Consider the following 15,324-nt stretch of genomic DNA (forward strand, 5'->3'; position numbering starts at 1 on the left):
AATTAGGTACTGTTTAACAACCATGTAACAACATGTAATACTGTAAGCCATAAGGTTAAAGTGGCCATGCCACTCTAATTATAAACCCATTTCGGCCATTTTTTCACAATCCTTTATGTCATCTGACCCAGAATGCAAATTATTGTAGCTAGAAAGTTATTTTGTGGTATGTTTCAAAGCCCTTGATTGTGCCTAAAAAAGCCATCATCGGAGAGGCGACTGAATTTTCCTCATTCACATTATGTTTTGGAGCTGTGCGCTGATTGGCTCAGCTGTTGCTAGAGAACACACTCATTCACGATTCGCGCAGCTTCGCAGAGCTAGGAAGTTAACGCTAGTTGTTACGCCAACTGAAACAATAAAACAGGCGACGCTATTTTGTAATAAAAAAGAATGGCAGGAATCCAACCTTATGCATTTGAACCGGAGACCGAGACCGAGTCGGAGGAGGAGATCTCTGAAGAGGAAGCCGGGGGTCGGAGAAAAATGGATGTATCAGAATGGTAAGTTAATTTATCCCTTTCTCGTCGTAGTTTCACTACACGCCAACACCAGGCATATAGTCAATATATGTATTTCCGACAATGAAACTTTATGATCCTTTAGCGTGACACTTTATGAAGACATAACATTTTCATTAAGGTACGGATAACTATGGTTATTACCAGCGGCGCATCTTGTCACCAGGCTAACCTGGCAGCAGCTGCAAGACCCCCTAGTAGAGCTCTAGCTATTAGACTAGATAGCTCACGCTTTACCACTGCAGTAGTGGTGAATGTCTTTCAATCGTTTACTCCTTTGAAATTTTACTTTGTGTTATGTTGTAAGATAGAAATAAAGCAGGAAGCCGTAGTACATTTTATAAACTTTATAACCAGGGTCACGTCATGTCTGTATCGTAGGTTTTACATCTTAGCATTGCTGCTGCACCAAGAACTTCCTCTATAATACATTGATAAATCATAAGATGTACCGGTGCCACCTAGCGGCGTGGCAATGTGTAGACACAACACTTTGAGCCCCAGCGGCTTCTGGTAATTACAATAACACTTACAATTTCCACGTCATTGCCTACCTTTTACCTCAGGTGTACATGTGGGCATTGCTGCACTATGGAGACGGAGGCAGAAAACATTTGTTGCAGAGAGGTGACCGTGGTAAGATGCATTGTATAACATTGCCCTCACACTTCAAATACTACTTTTGACCAAAATTATATTACATGTAGCTGACTTTTCTGCATTACCATTAGAACACGGCTGCATGTCTGAATGCAATATACCCATCACAGGTACTAAATAGAATGCAACAGCTGGAGTCACCAGTCCACTGCATGACAGACCACCCTGGCCTTCATCCAGTGTGTTTGAGCATTTATGCTTTACAAAATGCCCTCAACTTGTACCAACGGGATTTCGGGGACATACCAATTAGAGGTTATGGGAAGTATGTACAAGAATATTAAGCACATTCACTTACATCTACCAATAATACTTTATAAAGAAATAAGGATCAATCAGACAGAATTTGTTGTATTTTGCTGTATTATGACTTAAAAGGCAACCACCCACGCACGCACACACACACACACACACACACACACACACACACACACACACACACACACACACACAGTAATGCTAACAGTGTACTAATATATATATATATACAGTAAGAAATTCCTATACATTAACAGCATCCTTTTCCCTCTTCTTCCTCTTCTTGTCTTTTACAGCCGTTGTAGATTCCTGGCGTATCGGTTTTTTGTTAGCTGGTGCTGGGGGTATCTGGGCCGGACAGTTCGAGTAGTGATCCCCTCCTGTGTCGTCCAGCGTGTCCGGCGAAAGTTCCCTGATGGGACGGGGCAATATGTTGGGTTCAGGCCTCCACTCTGAAACGCGACTTGTATGCTGCCACAGCGTCGTCCATAGTGGGGTGTACATACTGCGCTGAGAGGAAGCTGGGGACATTGATTGCTCGCACTTCATCTTGGAATGGCTAGGGGTTGAGGACGACCTCCTTGAAAAGCAACTCCATCAATTCGAAGATGTAATCTTAAAAATAAAATGCATATGAAAATGAAGTGAGCATTGACCAATTGCTATATTTAACAGTATTTAATATGTACATTTTTTTTTAAATCCCAAAATGTAGTTCTTACTGTATGTAGGTGCCGTTTTTACTGGCTTCACAGATGCTGTAGTGCAGCAGTTAACTGTCAAAATAGCCCAGAATAGTTCACTTTGGTATGCAAGCATGGAAATTGGTACAGATGTTCATTAGAATGTACTCTATCAGCTCAAGGCGTTGGCCACGCAAAAATCCAAGATGGCCGCCATTTTTCAAGATGGCCACCTTCTCCACTTCTAAATAAGTCTAAGAATACTTAAATTAGTGATGCAAGCATGTCATTTGGCAAAAATGTTCATTTGAATGTACTTTTTCAAAATATGGTGTTGGCCGAGCAAAATCCAAGATGGCCGCCATTTTTCAAGATGGCCACCTTCTCCACTTCTAAATAAGTCTAAGAATAGTTAAATTAGTGATGCAAGCATGTAATTTGGCAAAAATGTTCATTTGAATGTACTTTTTCAAAATATGGTGTTGGCCACGCAAAATCCAAGATGGCCACCATTTTTCAAGATGGCAACTCTCGCCACTTGCAAATAAGTCGAAGAATAGTTAAATTAGTGATGCAATCATGTAATTTGGCAGAAATGTTTCTTTGTATGCACTTTTTTAAGAAATGGTGTTGGATACACAAAATTCAAGATGGCCGCCATTTTTCAAGATGGCCACCATCTCCAGATGATCCTTATGCAAATAAGGCCAATCATTGTTAAATTAATGATGCAATCATGTAATTTGGCAGAAATGTTCATGTGTATGCACTTTGTTGAAATATGATCTTGGACATGCCAAAAATCCAAGATGGGAGCCATATTCCAAGCTGGCCACTCTCTCCACTTTTAAATAAGGCCAAGAAAACGGAGTTAGCTTTATGATGCATATATATAGAGAGAGCACTTTCTCTTGTAAACCGCAAACAATTGGTGCCTTCTTGGCATTCTCCAGAGCTGGTCTGTAAATGTGAGAATGAGTATGTGCTCCACAAAGGCAAAGTGCAGAAGGTATTACTAGTGGAGTCTGTTCAGGGTTTTACCGTTACGGAAGTGACAAAATCACCAAACTTTGAATGGTGTTTCTTTAGGGTATATGCTGTAATTCTAGCCTAGGAGCCATAGGGAAAAAAAACCTTTCTACCATGTCATATAAAATATGTCATGTTGTGTAATGCATTACATTGTTATTACATGAAATTATACTTAGCTGACAATGTTAATATAGTCCCAAACACAGCAGAGATGAAGCAAGGGCAGTTGTAGCCTGCTTGACAGATTGATTGAACTACAAAAACGTGCATAGTGTGAAAGTATGAGTGAGTCTGTGCTTACATGCTTGACAGCAAATGTAACATTGTGAATGATTTGAGAAGATTCTTTGTTTGAATTAAAATGAGCATTTCCCACACTAAAACTATGGTGAGAATAGACTGCTGCTAATGCTCGCTCAGCAGCATCTGAATGGGGAAGTGTCAGTGCAAGATTATGTCCAAGGTAGCAGGTTCTCCATCCTCAAATGTCCTTAACCGATATTGTTTATTTGTATGAGAGAGGGTAAAGGACAGGACCTCTCCATATGTATGAAGAACCCATAAGATCACCTAATTATTTTCACAAGTAGCATTGTGCACATAGTGAGTGCACTTCAGTCATCTTTAGAATGGCATTACGGATTGCTCAATATACATGTAGGCCACATTATGTCCTCAGTTCAAATTAAATGGAAATTATTTCTAAGTAGGTGTTGAGTAAGTAGGCAGAGTTAAATTGTTTTTTTTCAAGTCCTCACCTAGTACTTGTGTCACAAGTTGTATTACAGTTAGCTCAGTAATCATTGAGTACTTCAATTGCTACTTCAAAACTGACAGCTGATGGACAACATGTACCATAGGTCTTTGCCACCCTTACCCATAGGAGAAATATCTATATAAAAAACAGTTCTCATATTATAAAGGTAAATCATTACTGGTACTCATTACTAATTTTCTTGATATGCAAGGCACACAAATAGTCTGGGAGGAAGGATAGTCTACCATAGATTTTGAGTGGTAATAGTAACACAACTCATTCCCACTACACCATTTTGCATCATATTGTACATGACCTCAGAATGCTCCACATGTGTCAGTTCTACTATGTAGTTGTACAGTACAGTACAGTACAGTACAGTACAGTACAGTACAGTACAGTGCAGTGCAGTGCAGTACACTACAGTAGCATACAGTACGGTGCAGTATAGTAAAGTACAGTACAGTAGAGTACAGTTCAGTACAGTACAATAGCATACAGTACGGTGCAGTACAGTACAGTAGCATACAGTACGGTACAGTAGAGTACAGTACAGTATGGTATATCACATTACATTACAGTAGCATACAGTACGGTGCAGTACAGTAAAGTACAGTACAGTACAGTAGAGTCGCATGCAGTACGGTGCAGTACAGTACAATAGCATACAGTACGGTGCAGTGCAGTGCAGTAGAGTAGAGTACAGTATGGTATATCACATTACAGTACAGTACAGTACGGTGCAATAGAGTACAGTACGGTATATCACATTACAGTAGAGTACAGTACAGAACAGTACAGTAGCATACAGTACGGTGCAGTAGAGCAGCGTTTCCCAACCTTTTTTGTCTCGCGTACCCCCTAGGCCTTTTTGTTGTGCCATGAGTACCCCCAAAATCAAGTTCTATATTGCTTTCTCGATCCCAATGTGACTGTGTTACATTACATTAGATTAGGCTATTGCTATGTTCCATGATGCATTTGTTAAAATTACATTTTTCCAAGTACCCCCTGAAGTGTGCTCGCTATAGCAGAGTACACTACACCACAGTACAGTAGAGTACAGTATCTTGATGACTTTTAGGCTAATTTGACAGCTGTATCCCTCCAAAGCCAATGGGATTTCCACATGTTGTTGTTTAAAGTTTTTGAGTGTGTGAGAGAGGGAAGCCAGGCTGACATGTTTTAAACAAAGGACCACACCCACAAATAATAAATAATGAGCAATCAATAAATCAAGTGGTTAGGTAGCCAACATATCATCTAGGTTTAAGGCCAAAGTAGAACAGAAAACAGACATGTTACCATTTTGCTCTCTTAAAACATAAAGTATTTGTCAATATACTGTATGTATGGTGTATTGCATATTGATTATTCTTAATTTCCTAAGCATAAAGGCCCCATCACTCCATAGTACACTTAGGACTTGAGATATACATATCTGAAAACAAACCAGTACACATTTTATTTGTACTGGCCTTATAGAGGTAGATCATCCAAGCTGTCACTGACACTTGATATGTACATGTATTCACTTGATTGATATGAAAATTGAATATTTCAGTTGGGCTCCTAGGCTTATATCATTGATCAAAGATCAAAGAGTGCTTTCAGGTGAACATTTGTGGAAAATTGCATGATTGCATCCCTAATTTAACTCTTTTTGGCTTTATTTACAAGTTGAGAGGTGGCCATCTTGAAAAATGGCGGCCATCTTGGATTTTGAGTGGCCAATGCTCTTTTGTGAAAGAGTGCATTCTAATGAACATTTATGCCTAATTGTATGATTGTATCATTAATTTAACTATTCTTAGCCTTATTTACAAGTGAACAGGGTGGCCATCTTGAAAAATGGCGGCCATCTTGGATTTTGAGTGGCCAATGCTCTTTTGTGAAAGAGTGCATTCTAATGAACATTTGTGCCGAATTGTATGATTGTATCATTAATTTAACTATTCTTAGCCTTATTTACAAGTGAACAGGGTGGCCATCTTGAAAAATGGCCGCCATTTTGGATTTTTGCGTGGCCAACGCCCTAAGCTGAAAGAGTACATTCTAATGAACCTCTGTGCCAATTTCTATGCTTGCATACCAAAGTGAACTATTTTTGGTCTTATTTGCTCCGCTATGCTCCTTTTTTTGCCTTGGGGAAACTCATTTTAAATTTCAGGCGGCCAGATGATGTTTTAGCTTGGCAGCGACGAGCATTCTCATTAAAGTGCAGTGCTGCCAGGTACAGTCTATAGGGAGGGGAAGAGTGTTTGTTAGTAACTGTACTGTACTCAAGGTCAGAAAGATAACAGCTTAGGTTGGGCAGGTTATGTACTACACATAGATGTATTTATTCATTAGAAGTGAACATACCTGCACAACATCCCAATAAATGGGAAGACCACATTCTTCGGTGTGAATCTTAATAGCACACTATGGAATGCCTCCAATGTAGACGTTTGGTAGTCGGAGCTGAGCTTCTGCACATCTGTCAGGACCCTTTTGCTAAGAAGTAGCTTCTCCACCTTGCAGAGAGCTTTGGAGCCTACCAACAGATTTTTTGTTACTCGTACGACATAAACGGAAAACAAACCAAATTGACAGTAAAAATGTGGTGGGGTGCAGTGAGGAGCTCTAGGACTACATACCTGGCTTAAACCATTTTTTTGATCTTTTTTGAGGCAGCGCAGGGTGCAGACATTTGGGAAAGGTGGGGTCATCATGGGTGTGCCTATTTTGTATGTGGTTTAAAATGGAGGTTCCATTTGGCCAGTTTTTCAGGGCCTGTGGAAGAGGGATGTTGCTGCCCAGTAAGCATGGTTCCCGATTGCTGCGCCGCCACTTTTTTAGAAGTTCGCATTCTTTGTCTTTGGACAGCTTGTCAAGTTTCTTAGAATAGACCTGGTGAGTGAAAAAGAAAATGACAAAGAAAAGTTTGAGAGATTTATTTTTGGTGTACACCTGGATGTCCTTGCAAAAATGGTTTGTATAAATATCTTGAATAGTTATTTTGTGTTGGGCATCCCATTCCTTTCAGTGTTACAGTTATTGCTCAAATCAAGTTAAAAGACAAAACATTACCTTTTTCAAAGTGCCAGACGTCATAGAAATGCTGGACATCACGATCACGCAGGTATTTCTGTATTTGAGGGTGCCGGTCAGTTACAATGTAGTCCACTGCCACACCCTTTGAGTCAAGCAACTCCAGGCTTCTTCTCAGACCCTCCTTCTCCATATTGCAGCTACCTCCAACCTCATTGCTCTTGTGGAATAAAAATCAAAGCATGATGAGTGTATGAATCCAAGAATGTCTATACTACAAAATAATGTTTCTACTTTTCAGTCTGTTTGAGTAGACTGGATATGCAAAACACACTTGCTGGTTGGAACATTTGCTGTGCTAAATACTACCATCTACTCACCTGAACAAGCTGCACATCAATATTGTTGTTGTTCTCCAGGTTCATCAGCGAGTAGCTGCCATACTTCGCACTGTGACCTGCAAACACAATTAATGTCATGGGCACACTGATTTTGAGCGTTCAGACATAACCTCTGTTATAATTTTGCTGGCAGTGTAGTACTGTGGTAGTACGAGTGTAGTACTTTTGAGAGACCATTAAAGCTATGTAGGCCTACATTGTGAATCAATAAGTAGGCTTACTGGACTGTCTGCCCTCATATCGCCACCAAGTTTGACTTTGTGTTGGCTGAGATCCTTCCACTGTTCCTCCTGAAATTGATGCCACTTGTGAATAATAGCTGGCTCCAGGTATGTCCGTGCATGTCTTCTGAAAGTTGTATACCCAATGGACCTGAGGTTCAACGCTTTGAATACCTACAAGTGAAATAGTCATTCATTACCACAGTTCTATGACAATTCTGCTCTTTGGATGACAATATTACAGTTATGAACAACAGTAGGACATTTGTGCTATACACAATGCATAGAAATGTGATGGTGCTAAGTGTGATCCCATACCTTGTTCAGCTGGAAAAATGATGTGCCGGTGAAGTAAATTGCTGCAGAGAGTTGTAAATTTGTTGTTGGACAGGTCCCCGTCACTGGCTGACTGCTCCATTCCCGGTAGTACCCACACCGGCCACATTTTTGCTGTACAGTCAAGAAGGTGCCTCGTCTGTGCGGTGTGACATCGCTTTTTGTTTTGCAAAGGGGGCACTTTTCGAAGATCTCCAAAAGGCACTTCTCGCTCACAATGTACTTAACATCTGTGTGACTGTGGCTGGTGTCACTAAGTTAAGAAAATTAGACAAGTGGGGATTTAGAGTGTTCGCAACACAAAAGCTTATTCTTTGCCATGAAGGAAGTAGGGTGTGTTGTCTAGGTGGCATTTTGTTTTGTATGGTAAAAGGATTTCAAATTCACTTACGAAAATATGCGATGACTCAAGTCTGACATTGTGTCTTGGTCGGGCACATATGTGGGTCATGTGGTTCAGCGACTAATGAGGGAGTCTTCCCCTTCATCTAGCAGTTCATCGTCATCCTCCTCCACAGCCAAGCGTGGTCTTTTGGCTGGCCGTGACTTGATGGGTGTGGAGGTCAGGGCTTCCCAAGTCGTTTCAGTGGCAGCTGCGCATGGTGTTTGAGTTTCTATTTGCAATGAATTTTTACCACAATTTACCATTATGTGGAAAACACAGGAATAACGACAAAATAACACAGTGGCCCACACAACTATAGATGTCTATCAGATGCAACTAAAACAGAATAGAAGACACTGTTGCAAAATTTACGAAATCACAAACCTCTGCTTTTCACACGATAACCTCGTAAAGTCTTTGCTGACAACTGAGTACCCTTGGTGGACAGAATGGGTGGGTCTGTCTGACAAGCCGCATCCTTGAACGTGGGTGTTCCTAAGCAGGTCTGAGTGACAAACAAAAAGGGAAATGAACACAGAATAGTTGCTTTGACTTTTCAACTGCGTGTTGAGGACTTAAAACCATAATGAATTAGTCAGCGAGTTTGTCAGTGCCAAAACGCCGCCTAGCCTAATAAAAAAGTTAAACATGGCAGACTGGCGTTACGTGACAGTAGCCCAAGATGTGCAGTGTTAGGCACGCAAACTAAGTTAAGTTTACAGTTAAAATGTTAAAGACAGCAAATGACAGTTGGTTGTTGTCGGTCGCCTGTTGTTACGCTATGTTGCTACTTTGTATCACTAGCTTACGAGTGTGAAGACATTGTAGCGACAAAGGGCACAAATGTAGCGATTGCAGCCTGGCTACTTTGGACTGTGGTGGAGGCAATGTAGCCACGTTTGCATACGGTGGCATGGGAAACAGACTAGTTGCCTATTAAACATGGAGACTGTCAGAATCTTTCGGGACTTTTGAAATACCATAACGCTGTCAAGTGTCAACTGATATTAGCAACAGTTTTGCAACACGCCAGCTTTAACGGTAGAGCTCTAGCTACGTCTGCCAGCCAGATTACCCAGGATAGATACACAGTAGGCTACACACGCACACACGACACATTCATCAAATAATTGGTTTAGGTTACTTACGGGTACAGTAGGCCTACAACCAGACAGTCGGGATGATGGCACTGCGTCTGGTTTCAAATGTAACTTCGCCGCAAATCCACTATGGAACTGGCCAAAGTTGGTATAGTCATTCTCGTCGAAGTGCAGTGTACACACACTTAGCTGAACTATGCTTCTCTGGCACAGCTCCAAAAATAAATTTAAGCCATTCCGTTTTCACTTGTGGGTCTTTTGGTAACATATGCAATTGTCCAATTTTGTTTGAACAAAGTTCGCAAGTTCGTAGACGTTCAGCCATAGCGTATTAGTTGCTCGAAAAAATAACGATTAATTATGGAATTATAGAATCTGACTCATAGATACACATCTATGATCTGACTCCTCTGTGAGTGGGCGTGGTTAAGCGGCCGTGGTAGTCAGGGTGACGTAAGCCTGCCCTGTTTTTTTAATTGGCCAGGTTTACCATTTTTTTAATTTTCATAAACTGTAACAATCAAACGAAGTAAAAATATTTTTTCACATTCACAGGACCAGGAAAACATATTATGAACTTTTATAACACATAATCATGCAAGAAGGTTTAAAAAATTTGGCATGGCCTCTTTAAGGTTAGGGTTACATGATTAGGGTACAGTGTGTGCACAGTATTACATTACATTATTACACAGTATTGATTAATGTTATACTTAAACACACATACTTCAAAATGTGTCTCTCTTCATTTTGTTTCCTTTTTACAAAAAGACTTATGGGAAGGTGTCAACTTACAGTCTCTGAACAACACACAGCCAGATCGGACGCTTGGGAATCTTCAAACCAAATACATTATTTTCAAAGGCTATTTGCTAAGGCTAAACCAAACTCAAAATTCTGTTTAAAAAACCCTTTTGCCAAGCAGACCTTTTGTGTTGGTTGGTTGAATTATCATAGCCTACGTATATCTTTATTCACATGGGCCTGCAAAACAAGTATAAAGGGGTGGTAGAGGGCGCATTTTGACACCTCAACCAGAGTTGGCTGATCAATGTTACATAAAGTCGAATTTACAACATTTCCCATCCAATGTAAACAACATTTTGCTTCAGAAAAGATCCTCAAGAGTGTACTAGTCAATTGACAACATGACAGATCGATTTGACTAGCTTGTCCATACACTATGACACAATGACTAACCATTCTGCTGGCACTGACACTTGGTTTTGAAAGACAAACTAGGGATTTTGAGCAAGAGACACGGTTTTGCAGGTCATCCACGGTGTTTTGCCGTTTGTTAAAGTTGTTTTGAGAATGTTTTGTTTCGATTATGTTTTGCAAATTGCGAGAGAGAAATGTACAAAACCAATTGAGAAATACTGTAAATTGGGATTGACTAAAAGATGAAAAATGTTGAATTACATTACAAAACATATATTTATTAGTTAGTAGATTATTTTATTATTATTTAATTATGACCACTTTTGCAGCATGCTTAGGGCCTCCAAAACATTAGCAGCGGTCCTGCCCCTGCAAGTTCACAAAATACAGATCAGTTTTGTAAACATTTGGATGTGGGGACCCCATTGAATATCTAATACAGTCCCAAGAAAAAGTTTGTACACCCTTTGAAATTTCTTACATTTCTGTCAAAATTGGTCATAAAGCATGATCTGATCTTCCCGGAAATCACAAGAAGGAACAACCAGAGTCTGCTTTAACTAATTCAACCCAAGCATTTACAAGTTTACTTATTTTCATTGGCCATAAGATGTAAACATTCACAGGACAGAAAGGCATAAGTAAGTACACCCTTGCATTCAATAGGTTTTAACCCTAAGTTTGTCGCAATAACCTCAACCAGATGTTTCCTGTAGTTGCAGATCAGATTAACAAAACAATCTGGATGTATCTTGACTCCCTCTTCTTTAGAAAACTGCCCTTCTGCAGCAAGGTTTCTGGGATATCTGGAGTGAATAGCTTTCTTGACTTCATACCATATCATCTCAAATGTTTTTTTTGTCAGAGCTTTGACTGGGCTATTCCAGAATGTGTATTTCATTGTTATGAAGCAATTCAAAAGTCAATTGCCTCTAAAATATGGGTTGTTGTCCCATTTCAGCACCCATCCTCTTGTGTGCCTCAACTGTGTGACAGACTACCTCACATTTTTTCTGTAAAATATCTCAATGAACTTCTGAGTTCATTGTTCCACTAATAATAGCAAACTGACAAGGGCCTGAGGCACCAAGGTAGCCGCATATAATGATTCTCCCGCCACCATACTCAAAGGTGGAGATGATGTTTGGTGAAGGTGTGGTTCTCCAGTTCTCCTCCAAACATGATACTATGTGTTCCCCTGAAAAATTCAACTTTGGTTTCAACGTTGGTCTACAGAATATTTTGCAGTAATTTTATGAAGCATATAAATGCTTTTTCGCAAACCTCAAAGGTGCAGCAATATTTTTTTGGACAGAAACCCCATTAATTTTAGATTAATTTTTTGTGCCTTGCTGTCTCAGGCCTTTGAAAGTTTACTATTATCAGTGGAGCAATGAACTCAAGTTTATTGTGATATTTTACAGAAAAAATGTGAGGAAGTCTGTCACACAGTTGAAGCACATAAGAGGATAGGTGCTGAAATGTGACAACAACCCATACTTTAGAAGCAAATCTAAATTAGAATGCCTTCATAACAATGAAATACACATTCTGGAATAGTCCAGTCAAAGCCCTGACTAAAAATAATTGAGATTATATGGCATGAAGTCAATAAAGCTATGCACTCCAGACATCCCAGAAACCTTGCTGACGAGAGGCAGTTCTCTAAAGAAGAGGGAGACAAGATACATCCAGATATTTTTGTTAATCTGATCTGCAACTACAGGACAAGTCTGGTTGAGGATATTGCAACTAACTGAGGGTTAAAACCTATTTAATGCAAGGGTGTACTTACTTATGCCTTGCTGTCCTGTGAATGTTATAGCCTTATGGCCAATAAAAATATGATAACATGTAAATGTTTGTGTGGAATTAGTTAAAGCAGACTCTGATTGTTCCTTCTTGAGATTTCAGGGAAGATCACACCATGTTTTATGATACATTTTGACAGAAATGTAAGAAATTTCAAAGGGTGTACAAACTTTTTCTTGGGACTGTAAGTATTGCGCAGCACACACAGTGTTGTTAACCTGATGAGTGTATTACAAGTCACGGTCTACAGTTCCTCAGAGGCAAAAAACAAATTCAGCTGTAGCACGTAGCACGCTGTGTCCCTGGCTAACTCAAGTGTAAAGGTGACATTTTGAGCTGCAACGCAGATATAAATAAAGCGGTCAATTATTTCAAACCTTGTCTAGCCTACAGTAGCCTGGCTGCTTCTGCTCTGTGAATGTGACCACAGTGCCTCCACACCCAATTACTCTCGCTGTGGGGAAAATCTCCGTCCGGCACCTTTGCCATTTGAGGGAATAAAGCATACCTTTTTTGGCTCGTGATATTATTTTGTCTTTGCATGGCTCGGTTCAAAGGTCAAAGGCCATTGTGTTCGACCATTAAGCGTTGCCATGTTATAGGCTTTCACATGCTTTCCGCTCTGCATCAGGTTAATTAATCAGACCTTTGAGGAGGCACGGGTATATGTACACACTGAACACACAGACACACACACAGAGACACATACGCACACACACATATATTGCCTGATTATCAACGACTTTCAAATCTCTTTCCGAGACTTGGTCTGAACAGGAGCGTAACGAAAAATGTTTCCCAAATGGCATGGTTGACCCGCTCAGTTTGCTACGGGTCGAGGCCAGAAAAGGCTGTGCCGAAGCCACTAAACGTTAGTCAGTGGCCGAAGCTTAAATCACGCCACTGCCTTCATCACAAGCTAAAACCACGCCACTGCCTTGATCTTGAGCTGCTCAAAGTTGATTGGTTCCCGATAAAGTGGGTGGAGTTCCCGATTTCTCCGGAGCTCATTAACACACACACACACACACACACACACACACACACACACACACACACACACACACACACACACACACACACACACACACACACACACACACACACTGATGCTGAATGGGCCTTGTTCCAAATGGGCCTTGGTCCATATGGTGGTGGAAGGTATTATTAGTGTTGGAACTGGCTTAGTCTGGGCAAAGTGCAAACAACAAATATCCACAGCTCTGATGTTCTTGTTTGTGTATGCTCCGTGTGGTGTTGCTGTGGTCTGTCTTGACGTTGATGCTTTACTGTAACTTTTTAGCCATCTGTCTTGGCCAGGACTCGTTGGAAGAAAGAACTCAATTCATGGGACCACTTCCTAGTCAAAGAAAGGTTAAATAAAATAAATAAAAAAGCTGGGGCGACTCGACTGACTACTCATCCACTGCCCCAGCCTGTCTCATGACTCATAGCCTGCCTCTCAGCTTAAGCTAGACCCCTTGCTGTGTGATGATGCTCATGAGGCTGCAGTGGATACACTGAAGAGAGGACTCCACAGAAAGTGGAGGGCGGTGGTGGTGTAGTAGAGTAGAGAAGTAGAGTGCTTTATTGTCACTATAGATACAGTGAGATGATGGTTGGAAGCAACTCACAGATGCCCACAAAAGTAAAGCTATATTAACAGTAAAGTATAGCTAATGTAATAAAATATAGAAAAAATTATATGAATATACATTGGTTAAAAAAACATTTGTGTTGTGAGAAGGGGCAAGACGCTAAGCAGCCATCCACGTGAGCTCATTTTTTGACTGACAGCCGTTTCCAACAGTCAGAATCAGGGTCACGCAGCCAGGGACTGTTTCCAAAACGGTTAATCCATGTATATAGAGGGTGGATGGAAGGAGGGCGGTGGTGGGTGTAAGAAATATTCAGAGGGTGGGGGTCTGTGTGGTGGTGGGTGTAAGGAATAGACATAGTCCCAGATAGACTCCCTACTGTGTGACGATGCTCTGGGGAGGATGCAGGGAAAAGGAGATGGCAGAGAAGACATGGTGAAGGATGCAGGGAATATATACGTAGAGGGCTGTGGTGGAGAATAGAGGGTGGAGGGCTATGTTTGGTGCAGTATAAATAATATAGGACTGTGGTGGAGGATGCAGAGACTGCAGAGAGGGTGGAGGATTGTGGTGATGGGTATAGGGATTCTCCTCAGGGTGGAGGCCGTGGTGGTGTGGGAGATACACAGAGGTTGGAGAGTCGTGGTGGTGGATGCAGAGACAAACAGAGAGGGTGGAGGGCCATGGTGGTAGATTTAAGGAAAATAGAGAGGTTGGAGGGATGTGTTGGATGCAGAGACTATAATATTCAGAGGGTGGAGGGCTGTGGTAGAGGATGCGGAGACTACACAGAGGGCATATCCTGGTGGTGGATCTAATAAATGGTGGGGGGTGTGTGACCATTGAGGTCACTGGTTGCTATTGAATTTGTTCTGCACTTTTTGGAGAGGGGGTTAGATCATTCAGTGGCATGTGGCATGCGGAGTGGCATGTGGAAGTAACATGGCCATTGATTGCCTATTAGAACCACATACCTAGATTATTCATTATCATTATGATGATTATTATATGAATTATTAATTACTATTAATTATTTATGTATTCTAGGTCTGTGATTTGAACAATCAACGGGCATGCCGAGTGCCATCATGGTCACGGTTACTATCGCTACAGGGGTTACAACGGGCATTTGTAATGCCAAACTGTGCCTAAACCAAAAGTGAAAACAGAAAAAAATATTATTGGAAGTGTCTTTTTTACATGGTAACTGCACCATTGGGGTCTGAAAATGTACAAATCAGAAAGAAATGTAATGTAAAGGTGTATGTGATGTGAACACGTTTTACTTTTTTTACTGTTTAGATGGAGACGTAATCTAGCCTGGCTCTCACGCAGACCCTTCGTGCATTTCCACTCAACTTCGTGA

General features: G+C 40.9%; 1 protein-coding gene and 1 long non-coding RNA gene across 2 annotated transcripts; one reads left to right on the forward strand and one right to left on the reverse strand.

Annotated features, from left to right (window-relative positions):
• The first annotated feature begins 319 nt into the window (after nt 1-319).
• Nucleotides 320-2,045, forward strand: LOC134470174 (P2X purinoceptor 7-like). Its single transcript, XM_063224203.1, has 4 exons — nt 320-503; nt 1,088-1,157; nt 1,292-1,446; nt 1,736-2,045. Exons 1-4 carry the CDS (start codon nt 394-396, stop codon nt 1,893-1,895), a joined length of 495 nt encoding a protein of 164 aa, XP_063080273.1. The 5' UTR covers nt 320-393; the 3' UTR covers nt 1,896-2,045.
• A 4,005-nt stretch (nt 2,046-6,050) lies between these two features.
• LOC134470175 (uncharacterized) lies at nt 6,051-6,638 on the reverse strand. The gene is made up of 3 exons (XR_010039169.1): nt 6,551-6,638; nt 6,276-6,447; nt 6,051-6,151 (listed from the first exon to the last, which is right to left on the reverse strand). It is a non-coding gene; the product is annotated as an uncharacterized LOC134470175 (long non-coding RNA).
• Nucleotides 6,639-15,324: the final 8,686 nt, after the last annotated feature.

Source organism: Engraulis encrasicolus, chromosome 19 (genome assembly GCF_034702125.1).
Source record: "Engraulis encrasicolus isolate BLACKSEA-1 chromosome 19, IST_EnEncr_1.0, whole genome shotgun sequence".
NCBI lineage: Eukaryota > Metazoa > Chordata > Actinopteri > Clupeiformes > Engraulidae > Engraulis > Engraulis encrasicolus.

Bases quoted from the DNA above. Each gene is read 5' to 3' on its own strand.
- LOC134470174 (XM_063224203.1), top strand. From the start codon at position 394: ATGGCAGGAATCCAACCTTATGCATTTGAACCGGAGACCGAGACCGAG. The intron at 504-1,087 runs GTAAGTTAATTT...CTTTTACCTCAG, and splicing joins AAAATGGATGTATCAGAATG to GTGTACATGTGGGCATTGCT. The intron at 1,158-1,291 runs GTAAGATGCATT...TACCCATCACAG, and splicing joins GTTGCAGAGAGGTGACCGTG to GTACTAAATAGAATGCAACA.